At 41.5% G+C, this 23,902-nt stretch overlaps 2 protein-coding genes across 21 annotated transcripts in view; one reads left to right on the top strand and one right to left on the bottom strand.

Annotated features, from left to right (window-relative positions):
- ARHGAP21 (Rho GTPase activating protein 21) overlaps positions 1–8,561 on the top strand; it is a 195,043-nt gene extending 186,482 nt beyond the window's left edge. For all 3 annotated transcript variants that reach the window (XM_075922534.1, XM_014569653.3, XM_014569652.3), the window contains 4 exons: positions 168–209; positions 538–643; positions 2,517–2,548; positions 6,007–8,561. In XM_075922534.1, coding sequence (XP_075778649.1) covers positions 168–209; positions 538–643; positions 2,517–2,548; positions 6,007–7,746 — 1,920 coding nt within the window. In that variant the 3' untranslated portion in view covers positions 7,747–8,561. The remainder of the gene's footprint in view (positions 1–167; positions 210–537; positions 644–2,516; positions 2,549–6,006) is intronic.
- A 7,082-nt stretch (positions 8,562–15,643) lies between these two features.
- The window catches only part of KIAA1217 (KIAA1217 ortholog), a 549,474-nt gene continuing 541,215 nt past the window's right edge, over positions 15,644–23,902 (bottom strand). For 13 of the 18 annotated variants that reach the window (XM_075922523.1, XM_075922529.1, XM_075922524.1 and 10 more), the window contains 4 exons: positions 20,310–20,387; positions 18,510–20,198; positions 17,924–18,046; positions 15,644–17,240 (listed from right to left, as the gene is read on the bottom strand). In XM_075922523.1, coding sequence (XP_075778638.1) covers positions 16,749–17,240; positions 17,924–18,046; positions 18,510–20,198; positions 20,310–20,387 — 2,382 coding nt within the window. In that variant the 3' untranslated portion in view covers positions 15,644–16,748. The remainder of the gene's footprint in view (positions 17,241–17,923; positions 18,047–18,509; positions 20,199–20,309; positions 20,388–23,902) is intronic. The other 5 variants (XM_075922526.1, XM_075922525.1, XM_006115308.3 and 2 more) reach the window with 3 other exon arrangements.

Genomic DNA, 23,902 nt, shown 5'->3' with positions numbered 1-23,902 from the left:
TTTCATTATTTAAAAAAAAAAAAACATTAGACTGACCTGCTTTCATGTTTTGCACCAGTTTGGCTCTGAGTCTGTCCCTTGCACTCATTACTGTCCTTTTTAGTGATGTCCACATTTGATTGTCTCAATTCCTGTGGGGTGTTTACTTTTTTTATTTTAAATCGTAGCATGACTGGTTTTTCACAGAAGATGGTGCCGAGGAGCCCCTTGTAAGTATTGTTCCTTAAATATTTGTGTTCTAATTCATTTTAGTTTAGAACACACAGTCCACATACCCTTAGAATATATATATATTTCTTATTGCTTTTGTATACTTCGCTCTTCAGAAACACCTTTCTAGCCCTCCAATCTCTGCAATAATGAAAGAACTAATAAGTTCCATGTGTTTCTGTTAAAAATGATAAAGCAATATGAAAAAAAATAGAGCTCATGAGGAAACTGTCCTGAGGTGAAATAGTGCAGTTTTCTAAATGCTGTTGAATCATAATGAACTAACTGTGAAACGATGATGAAGAGATGTTTGTTTATTAACTGTAGACAACAGTTCAGGAGGAAAACACTGTAGAATCTCAGCCAGTGCCAAACATAGATCATTTACTCACCAACATTGGAAGGACGGGAGTATCTCCTGGAGACGTATCAGGTAACGCTTGCGTGGACAGTGTTAGTCCGTAGGCTAGAATAACCTACTGTATTCATTCACTGTAATTCTCTATTTTCTTTTACTAATATGTTTTTTCTTATAAACAATCATAACTATTTTTAAGTGTCTATAGTGTTGTTTGTATGCAGTGAGATTGGCGCCATATTGGTTCCAGGATATTACAGGGGCACAATGGGTGAAGCAGTATCTTCTATTGGACCAACCTCTGGTGGTGTGAGAGTTTACACAGAGTTGTATGATACAGATTGGCCTTTGCTGATCAATAGAAGTGTAACTTATTGAAAGAATGAGGGCCAACAAGTGCAAGTGCACTGTTATTTATATACAGTTCTACGTGTAATAATCATGTTGCTGTGATAGTAAAAAGTTTTACCTTCTACGCTGTTCTAAACAGAGATTTGTCCCAAAGCTACGAATGCCCTTAAAACTTGAGTTACCTTGCTTGTCAACAGATGACATTTTCTTAAGTATATTGCAATATTTTTATATTAAAGCTGATTTCCTTCTGTTTATCAATTACTCTCCTGTTGTGTGGTTAAGAACTAGTGATGCAGGCGCAATCTTGGTGACTTTTACTCCCACTGTACTGTTGTACTAATTCAGATTGTTATTTTGCACAAAAGTTATCCCTTTGTCTCTAGCTTTTGTTTTAGTTTTTCAAGGGTTGTTCAGCACTTTACTGAATCAGTCACTCTATACTGACATTGAAACAGGTGAAGTGGGAGGAGTCTATCACACGGTGATGTCACTAGTGGATTCTGTGATGTCACTGATGGACAGCTGGAACTGTAGGAAGAAGGAGGACTGTTGCCCACATTGTAGCTGCCTTGTCTGCAGAAACCCCCGATTCTTGTAAATGCAACAAAAAAAATTGATCTGTGTTGTAAATTTTCTTTTAAGAGTATTTTAAACAGATCAATGCTACTTTGTAAAAGTCTTTCTGCTGTTTCTTGTTATTTCTGAAGCAGACCATGAGGAGGAATAGCATGGTATGGTCCACTGGTTTTTCTAGTCATAAAGCATTAGCCATGTGTCAAAAAGGGGTGTGGCATTGGGCTCAGCTCTTTAATTATGGGGGAAAAGATCCTCCAAAGTTGGAAAAAAGTCAAAGAAAACATTTTGAGTCATTGTGCTAGCCCCTTCCTACCCCCTTTATAATTGTATATCCTCCGTTTTTGCTAGACAGTAAAATTATGGTGTTCATTTTTCATTTCATAATAATGCTTGTTACAGAGAAATACAAAACTAGTAGCTGTTCGAATCTAGCTAGGTAAAAGTAAAATTTAACCAATAAGTTACTCAAAGGAAAATACAGATGTAAAATTGGGATTTAAAACAAAGCACAATGTTAAAATATCTTAGCAGTTTGATAAAATGAAAGCAACTGTGAGAACCTCAATTTGCAGCTAGGCCAGCCAACAATACTAAGTTGTTGAGTTTTGCATTGTGTGTTGCATCAGTCACAGGAGAGTACCCAGGGCAATCCTGAAAAGGTCTCTCAGCTGCAGTTTTGCAGGGCTGTATACTTTAAAACATGGAATAAACATTAGTATTTCTGTTTTTTATTTAGAAGAACAGGGCTCCTTTGCCATTCCTGTCATTGAGCTGGTTCTGCCTACAATTCACAGCATCCTTTCATGGCGGTGGCTTTCTGTGGTGCAGCTTGCATCTTTGTGAGCTCTGACTATCCACTCTGTTCTGGTTTTTATTTGCTTTCACATTTTGGTCTGTGCTTGTTCCTCCCCCTGCTCCCCATAAGTCCAGCATTGTCTGTAACCAAAAAAAAAAAAAAAAATGTAGCAGTGAACTGATCATGTTATATCTGATTTTTTTATTTTTTTTTAAACTACAGACTCGGCTACTAGTGACTCAGCAAAATCTAAGGTAAATAATTTGTGAAATTATAAAGAATAAAGCATGAAAGTGGCAAGAGGCACTTGTTTGTAAAGATTGACTCTCAAGATGGGAAGCTTGCAAACTCCAAAGCAGCATTTGTTACAACTGGGGTCTATGTACTTAAACTACTGTGTATTTATACATCTTGTTTAGGTTCTATAGAATGTGCCTCTTCATTGCTTGCTTGCTGTTGAGACTCAGACTAGCATAACAACATTTGCATGTGTGTCTATTTTAGTCATCTGTAATGTATGTGTAGACTACAAGTGAAGCCTCTGCTGAAGGTCTTGGACCCTAGCTCCATAAGAAGCCAGCTAGTATAGGGAAAGATTTGTCTGCAAAAACCTATTAGAAAGTACATTTTGGGTAGGACAGATATCCCTGTGGGTATGATACAGGACCAGGACATGGGAGCTTAGATCCAATTCCAGACTCAGGCATAGACATTTTATGGATATGTCGACAGTGAGGTTAAAAAACTGCAGCTAGTCCCTGCCATCTGGATCAGGCTGTTTAATTGCACGGTAGGCACTCAGGCTGGAGCCCAGGCATTTGGATCCTAAAGATGGGAAGAGTTCCAACCGTGCATTCTGCCATTAACAGCCCCTCAGCTGGCAGGGACCAGCCATGCGTGTCTAATTGCAGTGTAGGCATACCCTATATCAGTGGTTCTTAGCAAGGGTCTGCAGCTTCAGGGAATCCTCCAGATGGCAATAGACTCCCTAGAACCCAGGGCAGAAAGCCAAAGCCCGAAAGGTCCATCTAGCCCAGTATCCTTTCTTCCAATAGTGGCCAAAGCCAAGTGCCCCAGAGCCTATGAACGGATCAGGTAATCACCAAGTGATCCCTCCCCTTTTGCCCATTCCCAGCTTCTGACAAACAGGACTGAGGCCCCAAACCACATTCCCCAGGGCTGAAGCTGAGCTACTTAGCTCTGCAGTGTCCTCTGTGGGATAGGCCCAGGACAATTGCCCTGCTTACCACTCTTTAACTCTGGCCCTGTTTTTACGTGCAGAAAAACAGTTGTGGCACAGCTGGGTCATAGTGCTTTTATAACATGATAGGGAGGCATCAAAGACAAAAAGGTTGAGAATGACATGGTTTTAGGCGTGTCATTTGGTCTAACTTTTAGTCAGCTCCTCATCCCTGTATGGGAATAATTTTTCCCTACCTCGAATTGGTGTTGAGAAGAAAATCTTCAAGTTATTGTGAAGCACTTACAGCCATCACCACCATGAGTTCGAAGTATCTACTAAGGATGTTAAGAAGTGGGAAATTGACTATCAAGTACACAATTAGTCAATAAGGGGCCCTGTGGCAGTGCTGCAGTTTAAATGTAGTAGGAATCAGGCACTAGGATTATTGGGTAGTCGACTACTCAACTAGTTGCTTACATGCCTCGTATCTTACTAGATAATGCTATGTAGCAAGTGATGTTTCCACTTCTTTTAAGACTTCTTATATTTATTTCCCCAGCATTTGTAATTGCTGGATGGTAATTTAGCACAACTGCAAGTGGACAAGCTAAGCAGTTTCCAGTTTTGTTTTAAACGGTGGGGGTATCCTAAATCCTCATCAGTCTTCCAGTCTAGACACAATCAAAGCTTTAGGAGAGTGAGATGTGTAGCTCTAAGGGAAGGGGATCATGAGTCAGTTTGGTTTTTGTTATTGAAATTGACCAGTTAGTATTTGGAACAAAGGAAGAGTTTGTTAAATAATCAGAAACCTCACCCCTTCCGTTAATTTATTGACAATAAAAATTCTCTGAATCCTCCACCTTTTGTTAAAACCAAAGAAGATGGGGGGGAGGGAGGGGAAGAACCACGATGTCAAGTCCTAAAACCTAACTTACGTTTGAAGGTTTTATCAGTATAACTTTGGATTAGGGGTATGATTTTTTTTTAAAGGCAAAATAGTTACACCAGTAAAAGCCATAGTGTGCATACCAGTTTGTACTAATATGACTGGAAATAAGTGACTTTTATTTGTATAGTTATTTCCTTTCCTGTACAGAAACTGCTATTCCAGTATAAAATACTTTTATATTGATAGAACTGCATCTAAATGAAGAGGTTGTACCGCTTTAACCACACCAGTATTATTAAAGTAGTACAACTGTCTAGTGTGGACAAAGATGACAGGAAAATAGAAAAATTTCAGACTGCTTTTATACATAACAGAGAAATGAAACAAAAAAGGGTGTAAACAATTTAAGGAAAACCTTTGGGAGTGCATCTGTAATTGTAGTGATGATTAAAACCAATCAAATAAAAAAGACTGTCCCCAAGGACTTTACCACCTGCCTTTGCTGTAAGCAGTTCATTCATTTTTTGTGGAAGTCATGTTGGAAGTGGGCCCTGGGGATGGAGTTGAATGTGAAGAGGGTAGTGGGTTTGAGGACATGATCAGAGAGAGAGTGAGTTCTATGCACTGGGAATGTCCTTGGAGAAAGCCAAGGGAATTTTATGGCAGAAGCAAACGGATGGGGGAGCTGAGCTCAGTGGGATTGGTATAGTCCTGTGGAAGGGTGATGCAAAAAGAAATACGAGAGACAGAGCTATAGAAGACCTTGAAAGCAAGCGTGAGAAGCTTGAACTTGATGCAGAAGAGCAGTGAAGGTTCAGTGAAAGGACTCCTATAAGGGCACTATAGACAGGCAAGGAAAATTAGCTTACAGTGTACTGTATGGCATAGAGGGGAATAATTGGTTAGGGAGGCCTGAGAAGAGATTACACTAATGTAAACAGGAGATGAGGGCATAAGAGGAAAATTTTAGCTAGAGGGAAGAAAAGAAAAGCTTGATCTCTTGAGTGCTTTGGAAGCGGCAGCAGAATTTGAGCAGGACTTACCTAACATGGTGAAAAGGAAAAGGAAGAGACATACACGACTCTCCCCCAGCTGAATAAGAGAGAGATTTGTGGGCATACTATAAGTGACAGAATGTGGGGTGCAGAGAATGCTTCATGGCCAAAAATGATCTTTCCTGTGTTGAGCTTAAATTGAAGGATACATCCAGGAGGCAGTGTCAGAAAGATGGGCATCGATGTAGGAGATCACCCACAGAAAGTGTGTAAAGCGAGAGGAGGCAGGAAGGACTGGAGTCAGAACCTTGCAGGATGTTTTCTGTAAAACAAAGCACACTAGATTGTGATGTTGGAGAGAAGAGCTCTCTGGAGTCTCCTGCAGTACATAATCAGGCATCCAGTTGTTAATTGCAATTGGACTGTGACAAATAAGAGGGTCTCTGCTGCAAAGGGGAGAAAAAGCTGCAGTGTGCTGTGTGTGGCAGTGCAAGCTGCACACACACAACACAGAAATGTTTCCTGAAGAAACAGGAGTGAGCACTGTGGCTTTAGAGACCAGGCTACTCATAAACTCTCAAAACAATGACACACTGGTACATGGTCTAACTGCTAACCTTGTACCTTGATTTTTGTTTCAAACAGGGTTCTTGGGGATCTGGAAAGGATCAGTATAGCAGGGATTTGCTCGTGTCCTCCATCTTTGCAGCAGCCAGTCGCAAGCGAAAAAAACCAAAAGAGAAACCGCAACCAAGCAGCTCAGAAGATGAGCTGGATAATGTGTTTTTTAAGAAGGAGCTTGCTGAACAATCTCATGGTGATGTTACAAAAGAGGACACAGCAAAAGAGGAATGTGAGAGAGAGAAAGAGGCAGCAGGAAGAAAACAAAGGATGTTTGTTCTGAAAGAAAAAGAGAACAGCACTAAAAAAGACATGGATGTTGTAAAGAATGAAAAGAAATCATTCAGGAAAGAGAGCATGCCCTCAGAGGAACCTTCACCACCTTCCCACCAAAAATATACCAAATCACCGAATCTCAGCCACCGGTTAATGATACACAAAGACAGCCCTAAAATGCCTATTTCACACGCCTCATCCCAGGTTGAAGAGATAGTGTCTGACTCTGGAACTATACTTAGCACTTCTTCCCAGGCTTCCCTGCACAGATTTTCAAGCAAAAAATTAGCCAGCCCTGAAATTAAATGCATTGAATTTTTAGCTGCTGATGTCAGTTCTATCACCTCGGATTACTCAACCACTTCATCTACTACGTACATAACTGGTTTAGATTCTAATATGCTGAGCCCTGAAGTGCAGTCAGTGACAGAAAGCAAGGGGGATGAGGCTGATGATGAAAGAAGTGAATTGATCAGTGAAGGTCGTCCTATGGAAACAGACAGTGAAAGTGATTTCCCTGTCTTTGCTACAAGTTCTGTTGCTGAAAGGATATTCAGGGGGAAAATACAAGAAGTGCCAAAAACAAATCGGAGGAACTCCGAAGAAAGTGAAGTAAGCTGTACTGAGGGAAGTTCAACACCAAAGTTAGACAGCCGCAGACTGTTTAGCTCTCACAAACTTATTGAATGTGATACGCTATCTAGAAGGAAATCTGCCCGGCACAAAACAGATAGCGAGGGATCAGGAGATGCCAAGAGTGAGAAGGACTTGCCTGCAATGACCAAAATGTTTGATATAATGAAAAAAGGAAGATCAACAAGCAGTTTAACTACATCAAGTAGAAGTGAAACAGAAAAACAGGAACCTACCTGGAAACTTAAAATAACAGACAGGTTAAAACTGCGTCTCAAAGCGTCTGCAGATGATATGTTTGGGATAGGAAATCAAAAATCTAGCTGTGCAGAGACCTCAAAGAGAAAAAATATCAGGCGAAGGCACACACTCGGAGGGCAGAGGGATTTTGCTGAAATAAGTGTTTTGAATGCTTGGAAAGCTCATGAGCAGGGTCAAAGTAGAGAGAGAGAATATGAGCTTTCAGCTGTGAATCGGTTGAAGCCAAAATGTCCAGCCCAGGATCTCTCAATTTCAGAGTGGCTTGCACGGGAACGTTTACGCACTAGCACAACTGACCTTAATACGGGTGAAACTGGAGAGCCCAAACTTGAGAACACTAGCTTAACAGATGTATCAAAGGCAGATTTGCCTTTATCTGCAGAGATGCAGGCAGATGAAGGCAGTTCTCCTAGCACCTTGACTTTAATCAATAGAACACCACCTCTGTCAGGACCACTCCAGCCCCCTGACCAGATAAATGGTGAAAGTTATCTGAGCATGAACAAAAGCAACTTTAGTGCAGCAGTTGATGCCCATCCTCATAAACTCTCTGGAACCCAGGTGGTTAGATCTCGATTTTACCAGTATCTCTGAAATGGGGAAACATCCACTACAGCAGTTCAGTAGCTTACTGTTACACTTCCCAATAACTCTGTATATATTTTCCTGTACTGTTGTTTTTATGCAGCCTTCATTTGGGCTGGTTTCATCCATGTGCACTGTGGAAAGTCTTCACAGTGCATTACTACAGCCAGAGGAACATTTAAAGAAAGTTAAAGTATATATCTATTTTAGGAAAAAGTATATATGGCTGCATAAAATGTTGAACAAAGCATCTGATGCACCATGCTATGTAGTGGATACATGGTTTTATAACTGAAAGTTGGCCTGGCATTAGTATGCAGAAAAATTGTTCTTTTGGGTTAGTCACTAACAAGTGCCTCATCATAAATTCATTTGGTTTGTTAGGGTGCCATATTGCTAAGTGTTAAATTAGAGAAACATACTATAAACAAATTCATGCATTTTATTGGTAACATAATTCATTACATTTTACAGATTTTAACACAGGTGGATACAGAGCTTCCATTCCTTAGGCATTCCAGTTGGATCTCTGAGTTTTATATTCCAATTTTAATACAGTTTTTGAGTTTTATGTGACTTGAATTTTTAATCTTTCTGTAAAATAAGTAACTTAAATGTACATATTACATGTGTATCTTTTCTTCAGATACCAGATTTGATATAAATGTTGTAACATAGGCCTGTAGATAGTGGATCCTGGATGGAACTGGTTTCTTTTATTGAGAAGAATATAATTCTGCATGAAGACTTAATGAATCCAACCTTGTATCATGCTTGTGTGCATCTACTTAAACACTGGAAATAAAATTGTTTTGGTGACTCCTTTCATGGCCTGAATTTCATTCTGATAGTTCTAAAATGATTACCTACAATCAGCAACTGCACCCAATATTAGAAAATCTGCACTTATTGGCTGAAATGAATGTCAGGCAGTGTCGAAAGAGACAATTGCAAGGTTTTGGGTTGCAGAGTTTAAAGAGGCTACTATTAAAAATGTGTGAATTATTCATAGGTTAAAAGACTCTGACGTTTTGCAAACCTTTTGTGTCTGTGGGACAGTGCCAAAAGTATAGCATGTAACGAATGTTTGATGCTTAAATTTCTTCATTTTGCTTTTAAACTCCATTTACAATCTTTCCCTACATCAGACACCAAAAATAAGTTTATTTGGGTAGGTGGTCTTCCTTCAATGTGTAGTTTCTATGGTGCTGAGGAAAATATCAGTAATCCTTCAGAATCACAGAATGCTCAATATTTTAACGCTTAGATTTGTTGCTTTCCATATCACCAGCCATATCCGTTCTCTTTCATAATTCATTTTAAAGACCAGCTGGTGGATTGTGAAACATCAGAAAAAATTCTATTTACAAACATTTCTACTTACATGTTATACTTGGTTCCCCTCTTTCTTAATGCCTGGCATGTTTGTTCCTTACATTGTCCACTGCTGGATAAAAAAGCCCTGTTTTCATGAGCATGTTCTCTGTACTAACAAAGCACAATGTCTAGGCAGGCCTGGTTACATAAGGTTTTTTTTTTCATTTTGTTCAAAATTTGCTGTAATAGTTATAGACTTCAGTCTATATCTATCTTATTGTTCCTTGTGAAGAAATTACTATACAAATTTATTTCTGTTGAGAAAAGTATGTATATGTCTGTGCCCAGTAGCAATTGAAATAAAAATGGTTTCTTGTTGTGTGTGTGTGTGTGTGTAATGACTTTTAACTAGCACCTTTTCCAGATGTACTGTTACGCTGGTGTGTAACTAGCATCTCCATCTGAAATAAAAGGAAAAATCAGTCTTTGCTAGTTTCTGAATGTCAGTAATTGATGGTAGTTTAATTTTACTCTACAGTTAGGACCAAAATTTTCCTTTTAAAGTGCATTTCTGCAAGGGACTTCAACACCATGGGTCCTATGTGACTTTGATATTCACATCATAAAAGTATGGAGTGCAGGTGGCCTTTATACATCTTTTCACAACCGAAGCCGATTCTTTTTCTCTGCTAACAAACAAAGTGTGTTTAATGCCTGTGGAACATAGGAGACCCTCCACAATTCATATTTCCTAAATAGAGCATTGAATTGGTATAGCAGTGATCAAACAGAAGAGGAGGACTGCTCTCTATTGGAGTAAAAATGTAAGGCAAATTTCTGGCCTCTGTAGAACTTTAGGACCTTAACTTTGTACAGGGACTGCCAAATCCTTTGCCTGTTTGAGGTCAACAGAAGAAGCAGTCCAGATTCCTATGGAACTTGAGATAAAGTTGGAAACGGGGGGCTAGGTTATGTCATTGCTAAAAGGGGAACCATGAGGCAACAACTAATAGCTCCTTCAGTGTGTCTGGCTTCTAGAAAGGCCACTTTTGAGTCAAAATCAGACCTTTTGTTTAGGTTTTTTTTTTTTGGGAGATAGTCTATCTCTGAGAACTGGAAGGGACCATGAAAGGTCATCAAGTCCAGTCCCCTGCCTTCACAGCAGGACCAGGTACCTTCCCTGACAAATTTTTGCCCCAAATCGGCTTCTGCAAGGATTGAACTCACAACCCCGGATTTAGCAGGCTGATGCGCAAACCACTGAGCTATCCCTCGTCCCTGTGTTAGTCTGTGATAATCAGAAATAGGTTTTGCTGATGAAAGGTGCCACAGGACTACTTGTTTTCAAAGTTAGACTAGCATGGCTACCCCCTGAGACTTTTTGAGCTTGCAAAGGTTGGTGTAACCTTTCCTTTCCTGTCTGGGTCATGTCCTCTATGCCTTCAGGTGAGTTGCTGCCCAGTCTTAGAATCTGGCATCAGTGACAGCATAGTATTCTGAGGCTCTTGAAAAGCCATGCTTTGCAATAGAATGCCCAAAGCTCATCTTTGAGAGGGTTTAACTGAGAGCGCAGGGCTTTTAGAAGGTGTTCCTGAATGCTCGCTCTACAAACGAGGACATTGCGCCTCCAGAAGATGCAGCACTTGTTTGCTGCTGGGTTCTCTGTCTCCCAGAACTAACTAGTTAGGTTGATAGTCTTTTCTATGCTGCCCTATAAAGTGGCAGATTACTAACCTGAGGATGTTGAATAGGGCTTCCAGATGAGTACTTCACTGAATTGGAAGGCACTTCACCGTGTCCTGTTTGCTGACGAAGCCTAGTGGCTACGTCTAGACTGGCATAATTTTCTGCAAATGCTTTTAACGGAAAAGTATTTCTGTTAAAAGCATTTGCGGAAAAGAGTGTCTAGATTGGCAGGGATGCTTTTCTGCAAAAGCACTTTTTGCGAAAAAGCATCCGTGCCAATCTAGACGCGGTTTTGCGCAAGAAAGCCCCGAGCGCCATTTTCACCATCGGGGCTTTTTTGTGCAAAACAGTTTTTAGCTGTCTACACTGGCCCTTTTGCGCAAAAACATTTCGGGAAAAGGGCTTTTACCTGAACGGGAACGTCAAAGCATTTGTGCAAGAAGCACTGATTTCGGACGGTAGAACGTCAATGCTTTTGTTCAAAATCAAGGGGCCAGTGTAGACAGCTGGCAAGTTTTTGCGCAAAAGCGGCCACTTTTGTAGAAAAACTTGACAGTCTAGACGTAGCCAGTGAGAACGAACTTGATACTGTTGCATGTCCTTATGGCTGAGTGGCAAGTTAGGACCTTTACCAGCCAATTGTTTGTGAAAAGGAGATGCTTATGGTGACAATTGAAACTGTACCCCACCACAGTGTTTGAAAGGAGCAGTAGCTGGGGCTGTTACCTGGCTAGAAGGGAGAGTAGACTACTTAAAGATGAGGACCTGTGGTGAATAGAAGGAATGTCTGAGATGGGGCAGGAGGCACATGGAGGTACACATGTGTCCTAGCAATCTGTGGAAGCAAGCACACCTGGCAACAGCTATGATGGACTGCAGCAACTTCCCATTCTGAAGTGTTTAGTGATTAAAGCATTGAGCTCTGACACTAATCTCATTCTTCCTGGCTGGGTGGAGGCTTCAAATGGTAACTAACTAGGTGGAGAACAACAGATTCTTTAGGAATTCAGTCCCATTACTTTGTGCTACAGCTGGTGTTTCAGAAGCCTACCTGTGGCTTTTTTCCCCTGAAATAAAGGTGAGAATCTGATCTTGATTGAAAACTGAGCAAATTACCCTGAAGAGATGACAAAAAACAGAAGAGCAAGTGAGATCTATGGCAATAAAAACTTCCATAGCATGCCCCAAACTGTGCCAGAAGCAGTGTCTCAGAAAATTTCTGATTAGTTTTTGTTGCTGGTAGGTTCTCTGGAACAGAGATCTGAGCCAGAATGTGGTGGCAAATGGATATTTTGTGGATAAGTATGAAAATGTAGATACCGCTTTTTTTTTGGGTGGGGGGAGACCTGTAATTTTTGACATGGGAGGAGTTAGGAACTCAGTTTGCTTAAAATTAAACACTTAAATTTTGATTTTGAGTGGGATCTTCAGCCATCTTCCTGCTTTTCTGTCTTCTTGTAGGGCAGGGAAGGAGAAAGCCACCTGTGGAACTGCAGTTGCCCTTTGTAAATTGAAGACATGGTTTCTCAGTGGCTTGGTCATTTAGAAGATAGGGAGAGAGATGTGCACTTTAAGGTTCAGCTGGAGATGGAGGTTCCATCTGCACCACAGTGATAGAGTCTCTATTCCCTTTGCCTAATCCACAGCAATGCAGCATGGGCCTACCTTTAAAAAAAACACCAAACCCTGAGATTTTAAATGTTACCCTGCCAACCCTTCCCCTGTGCTTTGCTTGGATTTTTGGTCCTATCAAGGAAAGCTGAGCAAGGCCAAAGGGAGTGCATTTCAGTTTCAAAATCTACCACCTCTTTCATTCAGAGCTTCTCTCTAGCCTCCCCCGTGCTCTTATGTTTATGTTCCTCTATGTTTTTCTTCCCTTTATCTTAACAAAACCCTTCCTGGCTTGTCCCCATTCTCCGGTGCACCATGTTCAGATTGCTTTGTCCCCATGGCCAGTAGCCTTGTGCACCCCATGCTACTGTGACAGGCCATGTCTTTTCCATTCTCCTTTGTCCTGTGTTTATGGTATTCCAGGAGTGTTCATTGTAGATCCTCAATTACATCTCTCATTCAAGCTCTGAGCATCCTATGTCTTCTGTTCTCTATGGCCTGGTAAAATTTCCCCTCTGGTGCCATAACCACTTTGTGCCACAATCTTCAGTCCCATAGAAAACAAGGTTGGGTTGCTCACCCCAAGATCAGCCTTACTGCTGCAGTGGAAGGCTAGAGCCTTCTGATTGCTGAGCTTAGGAAGTGCAGACTGTGTGTTAGAAAAAGAAAGCCAATTGCACTTCTGTACTCTACCATTATTTTCCATTGTTCCCCTCTCCACCCACCACAACCCATCCCCAGTACTGTGGTCGGGAGGAGAGGTAGCCCCACAGAGTGGTGATCGATAGGCATGCAGGGGTGGGATTACAGCAGGGCCCCTCTTACACATTTTTGGAGTGGGCTTAACACTACAAGGCAGCAGTTGGGAAAAGAATGTCTCCTCCCTCTTCCCCCCCCCCCCCCCAAGCTACAAGGAACGGGGGAGCAGGTGGATTCTGATTTATTCATGGGGCTGGCACATGGTGGCAAATTAAAATACATTGTCAGGTGAGATTGGGGCAAGTTTATAAAAAACAAAACTCTCCAAAATGAGACTCCAAAGTTGTCAGGGCAGGCAAGGCTCTAAGCTCCCTGTACAGAGAACCTGCTGAGCCATTGCCACATCAGCACCCACACCACCATGAAACACTTGCAATGCTGGTGAGATGGAGTTAGGTCAGGGCATGAGACAGGATGGGCTTGTGGTTCTTAGCAGAGAAAGCCCCCGCTGCCACACTGCACACCAGTTCCCTGGAGCCTATGAGTAACAAGTAGATGGGTGTTATCTTGCTGAAGCAACAAAAGGAAGCTGCCTTTCCCCCAATGGAATCACTGATACCTTTTTTTGTATATGCAAGGGGTTTGTGGTCAAAAAATGCTTTTTCTGTCATCAGCGCTCCCACTAGGTCTGTGTCGCCAATTTGTTTGAATGATACATTTTGCTTTGAAGCTGGTGGGTCTTAGCTATGCAGCCTCTTAATGTTCAGTGCTCCTGGGCATGGAAAGGTGCTAGACAGCCAGTGCTTTGCCTATCATTTACATGAACATAACCCTATGGCCAACTAGGTGGAGCAATGAGTACAGCTGCTTAAGTAGCATAGAGGGGTAAGGCTAGCAGCTGGGTCAAGAGCATGAGAAAGCAGGTCTGCCTAGGTCTGCCTGTGCTGCTGCTGGCTCAAACTGAGCGGGGGGCAGCGATGATCTGCAGCAGCACCTACTGAGGGGGGAGAAGTGCCCCATCATGGCTTTTGCTCAGCTGGATAGATGCAAAATGGATTAGGACACCAGCAATGCCCTGCAGACCAATGCATTTAATCAGTGCCTTTGTGCACCAACATAAACATTACATCGAAGTAGAGGAAAGATTAGCATAGGCAATTTCAGGTGTATAAACTATTAGTCATGCATGTGAAGGAAAATAGCCATGTCTAAAGACTACAACTACTCTTTACCAATTTGCTTAGGTTTGTTTGCACAATTATCTAGCAGATATGAAGATGAGTAGCTTGACATGTTTTGTAAAATGTAACCAACCTCTGTTTGGCTAAAATGGCCCATCTCGGAGGAGACACGCGAATGTCTGGGTGGTGCCGTTCGTATACTCACACTCGCAACGTGTAGCAAACCATCAAGCCTCTGCCTACATACAGGAATCTGTCAAGGTCTCCTGCCTCTTAAGTTTCTCAGCAAATGGCAAGTCAGTGTTAGGAACCTGGATTCACTGGTGATAGGTGAGAGTACAAATAGCAACCACTTTACCCCTGTACTAATGAATTATCCTGTAACTTGTTTGTAGGTATGTATGAAAATTAGATCAGTCATTGATCTAATTTATAGGCAAACAAGCTCTGTAATTGCCAGGAACAAATGTGTGACATTCAGTAAATTAGGCCATAATTTTGGGACTGGCAGGTTCAGCCGAACTGCTTTGGCAGCATAAGCACTGTTGTTTGCAAGCCATATAGTAAAAATCTTGTAGCAGCAGGCTTAATAAAAGGGGGAGCCGCAGCGTTGTCCTATCTTCAGTGTGGAGCAGAAGTTTTGAAGGCTGCATGACCCACTCCATGTTGATGAGTTCCTCCAGTGCATGGAGAGGAAAACAAAGGAAGAAGCACAGGTTGAGGGGGAAGGAGGAGCCAATTGTTTTAGGCAGACAAGGCCATGTGACCAGTACTAAAGCTGCTTATTTCTTGCCTGCCAAGGAACCTTGCACGAAGTGCTGGGCATGCATGCCGGCACAGGCAGCTCAGTCCACCACACTTAAAAATCATGTTGATGCAAAAGTTTGCTGCTGTCTCCCACTTCTAATCCAAAGCAGCCCTACGTCAGCTAGCGTTGGTTCAGATACTGGTTTTACTATGTTTACATCAATACTGATGTGATTACCCTTTGCTGGAATGAGATGACTTGTACACGAGGGCTCCAATGACAATATTACTGCTGCAAGGGACTCGAAGAACCTTTGTGTAAGGGAGCAGAGGCTCCAGGTTTCAGCCTTGAATAACAGCAACTTGAGTTTTTTAATTGTGATAGGAAAAAGAACAGAAAATATACCTCCTCCCTCACCCCAAAAAATGGAAAAAGGAGGCAGTTCCTTTTAACGAAGTATGGTTTCCCATTTCTAAATGTCTTTTGCTGTTTGTACAGGTAACGCTTTAATGGCATTTGGAGGAACTGACTAAGATTATTGCTAAATAAGGTAGAGTCCCAATCTCAAAAAATCACAATTTTGCTCAGTCAGGCTGAATACATAAAAAGTAAAGATTTTGACTTGGAACTACTATAAGTTATTAGTGACAAAATACAAAAACATAGCATGCAGCCCTTTATTTTTGTAAAGTTCTTTGCTTAGCATAGTTCTGTATATTACATCATGGTGTTAAACAAAAAAAATTTATTTACCAAAACACCAGCTATGCAAACTTTTTCCATTTGATCAATAGTCCTCTCTCCCCATATATATATATATATATATATATATATATATATTTAAAGCATGCATAAAAATTAACTTTGGTGTAGTAAAACTACTCTATGTGCCTAGCCACATATAGTATTTATTTATATAGATATTTATAGATATGTACAAAAGATTGTCAGTATACATAACAGTACAGAAGTGTACAAATCCACACTGCAATACAAGTTACCAGGTCTCAATAAAACAAAAAAATGGTGAATTTAGCTAAGAATAAAAGTAATCAGCAAATACTTATATGTAAAAACAAAATTTATTTTGTTGGATTGGCAAATTATTAAATATACTTAGAATGGCAGTGCAATATGTTAAGTTACCTCATATATACTAATACCAGTCTTACTCTGTTTCTTGTGTAAAGGTTTACTGTCCAGCATAACACTTTCAAATGTACATTATAATAGTATCAAAATGTTTTGGCAAAAAGATCTTGAAAGGAACCTTGATGTTTTGTTGACAAAAATAGAAATCTATAACAAAGCTAAATAACACTAAAATAAAAGAAAACATATTTTTGTTTCAGTTTTACATTTGTGTATAATCACACTTTAGTATATCTCTGTTCACTTGTAGTCCCCATAATGAAAATAGCTTTATACAAAACAATTTACTAAAATTTTTGGAACCATACATTTTTTTCCCATGCTCTATACATTTCTGTGTACACGCACACACACGCTCACTCACATATCTTCTGCAGTTTTTGTAACAGGTGCCAGATATAGGCAAAAATGCTCCATTGTCATTAACAGCAACAAAGTTTTACAAAACAGCTTCACTCTAGTCTATTGTATTAATCCAGTACTTACAACGTTTAGTATTAAGCCTCAAACAATAAAACAAAATGATACATTCCATTCCCTTGCTAAAAATACTAGTTGCAGATTCATTGATAATAAACAAAAGCCTTGGTGAAGTTGCATACACTAGTGTTTAGCCTTTAAGCTGTTTCCTTGGCTGAGGAGGTGATTTTGCTGGCGTTTCCATTCTGTGACTTGTAGCTGGTGAAGCTAGGTGTATGGATTGTCCTGATGCTCTTCAGGCCTTGGTTCAGTGAAGTGGGAGAGGTAGACGAAGGGGGGGAAGAGGAGGAAGAAGAGGGGAGTGGCCGCCCATTTTGAGTCTGTAGTGAGAATGAAAGATGGTGACCTTTACCTGCGTAAGGGGGGTTCTGAAACTTTAAGGAGCCATTAGAGACAGAAGGAATGAGGGAGGTAGAGTGAGCAGTGCGACCTGTTTGAGGACTCAGAGGGTTAGAGGAAGGAATGGATGTTTTAGTAGGTAGATTAAGAGGGTTAGAACTGTCACCACTAGAAGCAGACACAGAGCTGCTTTTCCCAGAGGTAGGAGAAAAAGCTGGGATCTTAGAAGCAGGTAGGGTAGGGGAAGTAGCTTTATAGTCCCCACCAGCTTTCTTAGCACTTCCATTAGCCTGCAAATAAAGATGGCAGGAGACAGTTTGTCAGAAAGCCAGTTACATCAGTCAACAGGGCCTGAGAAAACGGCCCTAGAGGAAATAAGAGGGAACTGTTCAAGGCCTGGGCTAAGTTTTGCAGCTGTGGACTGGACCTGGTGGAATCCCCAAAGTGCACAACAAAGACCACATACATTATGGAATGAGAGAGAGACAGAAAAAACAAAGCTTGCACGAGGAGTCACAACAACCTACCAACTAATCACTACAGTTGTCATGCTTCAGGATGGTTAATATGAGAATGGAAACATTTGTAGGGAGCGTTAATGTGCATCTAATGCAATCCATAGAACAGTTAGGTTAGTGTCAGTGGCTTCCTTTCAAACGCTTTGAACAGAGGCTAGCCTAGCTGTCCCGATGCAGCTCAGTTACCAAAGGGAAGAAAACAGGTTTGGCATCTTAAATATACAGCTGAACAGTGGAGTAAAAAGCAGATGTTTTATTGCAGGCATGCACAAGTATGGTGAAAGTGTAATAAGGATCATACAGAGATTTTCATGCCCCAGGGTCCAGGATGTCTAGTTAGATCTCATTTGAAAGTAGAAATCCATTATTTGGTATAATCTATGCCAGAGACTTGACTTACATTTTTTTAACAGCTTTTAATGTCCATCCAAAGATTTGGTTTAGGGTAAAACTACCTGTCTGTATTGGCGCGGATCCTGTAGCTTGTGCTGTCTGCCTGCTTTATCCAGACTTCCTTGTCTACTTTTTGCAGCCATGGGTATTGGCATCCTGCTCGTCTGTGGAGTGGTGCTTGAGCCCTGTTAAAAGGATTGTAGGGGTACGGGGAAGACAAGGAAATCAGTGGTGAATATGAGTGTACTTAAAGAGGGAACTCACGGGCCATGCACAAAGAAGCTTTGTGTGAGAAGCCACAGTACTACATGCAGTGGAACATCAGAGTCATGTTGCGAACCACACCACTCTTGTTAATTTCAAGAATCAAATGGAGGAATCTGCTCAACTACTGATCAAACTGGATTGCATGTCAGTGTCATCTTTTCATTTCACACACAGCAGATTATTGACCCAGCTTCCCTGCATGGCCCATCACCAAACAGCAGCAGAGGTGAAACAATCTATTAGCTGTTAGACCCCTAGTGGGGAGACCAAACAAGCCACCTGAAAGGAAGCAAACAAATCACAAAGACACCTGCTTGCTTAACGGTGATTATTGGCAGATTTTAGAAAGCAGCTGGAGTTTGATTTCTCATACTAAGGTACCTTATGTGAAGCTGATAGGACTGATGAAGGGGATTCTGCACCAGCATGGCTTTCATCCAATGCTACAAGTTTTCTGGGTGCAGCCTCTTGTGCTACATGGGGAGAATAAGAGGCACTGCTTGGTGCAGGACCACATGTGGGTTCAGGGACAGCTCTTGGACTCATCTCACTGATAGTATTCTCCAGCTGTTTAATAGTCTGCTCCAGACTGTCCAGAGTTCTATATGTATTCTTTCGAATTTCATCAGTCCTAGAACTCTTTGCTGAAGACTCAGAAATGGTTTCTTCCTGTCCAGGACTATCTTTGGTAACATCCTCTGGCTGAGACCCAGGGATTTCAAATCTTGTGGCCTCCTTTTGTTGCTTTAGAGTCCCATCTTCCTCCTCCTCCTCTTCATATACCACCACCTGCAAGGTCTTCTTTCCAGTTTTGGTTCCTGTACGTATAGCTTGAGTCAGAGCAGCCAGCTGCTTTTTAGGGAACTTAAATTTAAATTTTTTCTTAGTATCCTGCTTGCTTCCAAACTGATCAGAAGAATCTACCTTCTCTTCTGAATTTAGACCATAAATTTGGCTAAATTTATTAAAATTGGTCTTTGCAACTTCTTGTTCCTCAGTTTTGGTTTCTATAGAGTCAGAAGGAGACTGATGTTTAAATTCATATTGTTGCTCCAGTCCAGGATTTGCTAAATAATCTGTAGTAGCCCTTCCATTATTAATTGTCTGCTCTGCTTCATTCTGTAACGCAGGGATTTCAGATATTTCATTTTCTTCCTCCTCCTCCTCCTCTTCTATCTTCTCTTCAGTCATCATTTTCTCTAACTCCTCATCACATTCCTCAAATATAGTTGAAAGTCTTTTATAAGCTGATCTGATATCCATTGGTTCTTCAAAGATGATGATGACAGGTTTTTTATCCAGACAAACCACAGGTTCTTCATTCTCTGTACTTTCTAGCATACCTTGTTGAGATGTCTGGTCCTTTTTGGCATCAATATTAACTGTTTGTACATCTTCTCCCTTTCTGCTTACTATATCATGAACTTCTCCAGTCGACAGAACCTGGAGAGTTGTCTTGGTAATCATAAAAGCAATGTTCTCTCTTGGTGGGTTTTCTTCACTTGGAGAGCTAGCTGGAGACTCTGTCTCCTCAATGTAGTTTACATTGGTATTTCTAGATACTTTAGGCCTTAGCACAACCGGACTGTAGTCTATTACAGGCATTTCTTGCTCCTGCGATCTGGAAGCCTCCTGAGTTTGCAGTTCTGTTTGCCTGACGAGGGGTGAAACAATGCTGCTTAGGACACATTTGCCTGCACTCTTTAATGGTTTGTTTGGAGGCATGCCAGGATCCGTGTCTCTCAAGATTCCATAATTCAGCTTTTGTTTTCCAATTTCAATAGCTGGATAATGCACCCCTAAATCATCTTGACCCCCTTTTCTTCTGCCATTTTCCGGCAAGCTGACACAAGAGACATTTGTGCTGATATTATGGGGGTTCTTGTTGGAATAGTCTTTATTCCCAGCAAACAAATCTTTACTGACTACAGAATTTTCATTCATTGAAAAGCTACTTTTACTTTCAGAGATCCTGGAAATATCAGAAATCATCTCATCTTCTGTTTTCCCTTCAGTCGTCTCCTTGGGGTGGTCACTATCTTTTGGAGATCCTGTTGTATCCCCATAGACCTACGGGGGAAAGTTGGATTATTTAGTTAATCAGAGTTGTTACCTGCACAGATTTTTTTTCTCCAATTAATCACCATATCCTCAGATGAAGTGAAAACCTTGTGAACTCACCGCTCTGTACACTGCTGCACAGCCGTCTCCATAACGGTCTTCTGATTTCTGAACCTCTTCATAGGAAAATTCCAAATTCTAGTAGGATAGTGTACAACGTATTACTGCTCAAAACTATGTACGCAGCAACTATGGACTCTACTCAAAAACTGTCCTTTTTTTAATAAGGTCTCCAGAATGTGCTGAGCAAAAGCATGTGTTATCTTATTTCCAACACTGTTATACCTTGACCTGGTTGACACCGGATTTCAAAAATTCCTTAGTTTGCATAAGACTGAAGCTTGAACTAGATACAGTATTTGACTAAGATCTGTTGGGAACAATCAAACAGTAAATGAGGAAGGCTGACTGCCGCGCCAAAGGGACTGTTTTGTAACTGCAAATACTGACAGTCCCTACAGCCTGTAGGTTCACTGGGACAGTCTCCATTACTCCTCCCTTCTCAGTGTCACCAGGACACAGTTTACCTTGCCTTGAAAGTAAGCTTTGAAATATGAAAAGCTGCTTTCTAAATGCCTCTGCTGTTCCTTCTGTCTAAGAGGTGATGTTCTGTGTTAATGTCACTGCAGTCTGGGCATACCAAAGCCATTCTCAAATGCCTCCTGCAGATAAAAATGATGCTTAAGCCAAAGTAAAATTTAACACCCTGAAAAATGTAAAACCCAGAAAACAAAATTAAACGTCTTTGTCTAAAGCAACAAGTCCTACAGGCACAAGATGATTTCATCCAGTAGTTCTTTACCTTCCTTGAATGTTAACTGCCACCAGAAATCCCTTTTAAATGGCCAGTTCATATGGACACAGTCCAAAGGAGGCTCTAAAGCAGGGCTACTCAACACGTGGCCCGCGGGTGGTTTGGATTTACGCAGGGCTCAACGTGGCCCGCGGGTGGGATCCTTTGAACAGGGCCTCCCCTGGGAACACGCTCCACAACAGTGAGGCGTCTCCCAGGCGGGGTGAGCATTGAAAGACGCAAGCGGGCGGGCTGGCTGGAACAGATGGGTACAGGGTGTCGGCGTTTCTAGCCCCCAGGGAAGGGGTGCCGGGACACTGTGGGAAGTGCTTTGTATTCATGCCTGTCAGTGTGAAAGAAGCTATTTGCATATATATTTGCATATATATGCAACCACAACTAAGTTGTGGCCCTCGACATGTGCTGTGAGTATCGTTGTGGCCCCCCCGGGCTTCCAAAGTTGATTAGCCCTGCTCTAAAGTAAAGAACTTTGCGGCCAATACTTCAGAGCAGTAAGCAGCTGTGCAAGGAAAGCTTCTTGGAGCAGCTATTTCTAGTTCAGCAGAGTGACAAATCCCTGTGAAAGGGGCTTTGCCCTTCACCATTGCTTTGTTGTTACTTACGGTTTGTGCTGCTGGCACTGGGGGGGTAAAGAGGCATGCTGAATACAACTGATGTGAAATAACAATTCTACAATCAGATGTCTAGTGAAAGTATTGTCAGGACAAAGGTATGACCCACATCAGCTTTGATTGCAGTAAGAAAGCCCAACGAGCTGTTGTTTATAGTGCTTGTGAGTGGGGGGAAAAATGGTTCCAATACATCAAAAGAACAATCAGATTTATATCAACAATAGTTTACCTTGGAGCCAGCAGTTATCAGCCAAGAAATTCAGGCTCCAGCACAGAGGAAACACTAGAGCAGGGGTCGGCAATCTTTTCAAACCAAAGGGCCAAACTATATCAAAATTCAGAACAAGTGCTAAACAAAGAGCTGTATAAGAATACCCATTTGCATGACTGAAAACATACAACTTTGACATAATTGAAATGATTAATAAAAGCATAAATGAAACATTGTACTCAGACTTTATTTAATGGGACTTCTGTTGCTGCATCTTTTTGCACATTTTTTTGAAGTTTACCTCATGACTGGTCAAAATCAGGCTCATGCATGCATTCAAGTTACAGGAGTAATTACGCATTTATAAAATTTTGAATTAATTTTTCATTTAATTTAAAAAGTTGCATGTGTTTTGGGAATGACAAAAGAGCCACATTTGGTTCCATACTGAACCATGGGTTGCAGACCCCTGCACTAGAAGAGTGAAGGTACAGTAACTTAAGTGAAATCATTTAATGGACTTAAGTGTACACTTTATCTCTTAACACAGAGAATCATGCATTATTACATATGAAATTCAGACAGAAGGGCAGAAAGAAAAACAGCCAGCCAGCAGAGGACTAGGTTAATGGTTTAAAATCTTTACTTAACATGCTCCCAGTGTGCTAGCACGAACAGAGATTATGCATTGGACTACACCTACTGAATGGTGTGAATGGGGAGGCGTTATCATACAAACCAACCAAAGCCAGAGACTAATTAAAATTCAGTGTGACGCTCCAGCCACATTTCACATAAGAGTGTGTGCATCAGAGATAAACTGTCAGTCCGTACTTACTTGCTCCTTAAGGACTCAGACCTGCAAGTTGCTAAGGGGCTGCAGTTCTCATTAAAATAAAGGACTTGCAGAACTGGGCCCAATATATTTAATGGCATTTCTTGGGGAGTTTACAGCAGGGGCCCTGGCTGAATTTCATATTGTGATTATGTTCTACCACCCTCCAGTTTCCTGGATTTTTCATGTTTCCATTTTACACTCCACGTCTCATACTTTGGTACAGTGTGGTTGCTGAACACCTCTGCATTTTGTCCCAGAAATAGCATTGGGAAATGAAGTGATACTTGTACAGTGTGCATACCAGTGGGTTGAGTTTGTTAGGCTCCACTGGGTTGAAAGGTGCCAGGGAATGTCATGCAAGATGTAAGCTCGATTAACTGTAATTGCTCGGACTTTGTGGTTGTCACAACCATTATCATTACACTGAACAGTAGTTTTGAGTCAGTTCTTTGGGGAAAAAAATGTTTGTACTGTGCTTTAGAACATGTTCAATGACGCAGGCTGCTGGCTCGTCACTGTCGTACAATCATCTGGCCTTTTCAACACTGAATTTGCACTGCCAAAGAAATCTGGCACAATTTCTCCCAAAGAAAATGTGGACGTAAAAACCCTCCGGCACATCCAACATCAGGATTTAACTGTGCAATGGAGAAAGTCAAAGGCCAGGTTAAAAGGCTATTCCAGACACTCAATGTTGTTTGTAGATATTGAAAAATCTCACTTGGCTTGTGTCATGTGATATAAAATTAGTATTGCGCTACCAGCTGCTACAGGATCAAGCGCGGGACCAGAGAGAGAAACACAGTACTGAGTAGGGATATGAAAGGTTAACTAGTTAACTGGTAAGTATCACTTGTTAAGGGGACTACATACTGGGTCCAGTTAACTGGTGAGGGGCTGGAGCACCTCCCTGCCGGCTGTGGACAGGGGATAGCTCCAGCCCTGCCGTGTCCACCATGGATAAGGACACTCCTGCTAGACTGGAGCAGCTGCTGTCCACAGCAGGCCTGGACATGCCAGCTGGAGCAGCCTCTCCCCGGAGGGTGGGAGGGGGGGTGGAGAGGGCTGCTCCAGCCCAGCCCCAGCTGGTGGGGCAGCTGCTTCCTAGTGCTGAGAGCAAACCTGGGCCTTTGTAGCCTGCTTTTCAGAGGTGCTCACCACTAGTTTCCACAGATTTAA

The sequence above is a fragment of the Pelodiscus sinensis genome, chromosome 2, assembly GCF_049634645.1.
Source record: "Pelodiscus sinensis isolate JC-2024 chromosome 2, ASM4963464v1, whole genome shotgun sequence".
In the NCBI taxonomy this organism is placed as follows: Eukaryota; Metazoa; Chordata; order Testudines; family Trionychidae; genus Pelodiscus; species Pelodiscus sinensis.
This window is presented reverse-complemented; position numbering and strand designations above follow the sequence as displayed.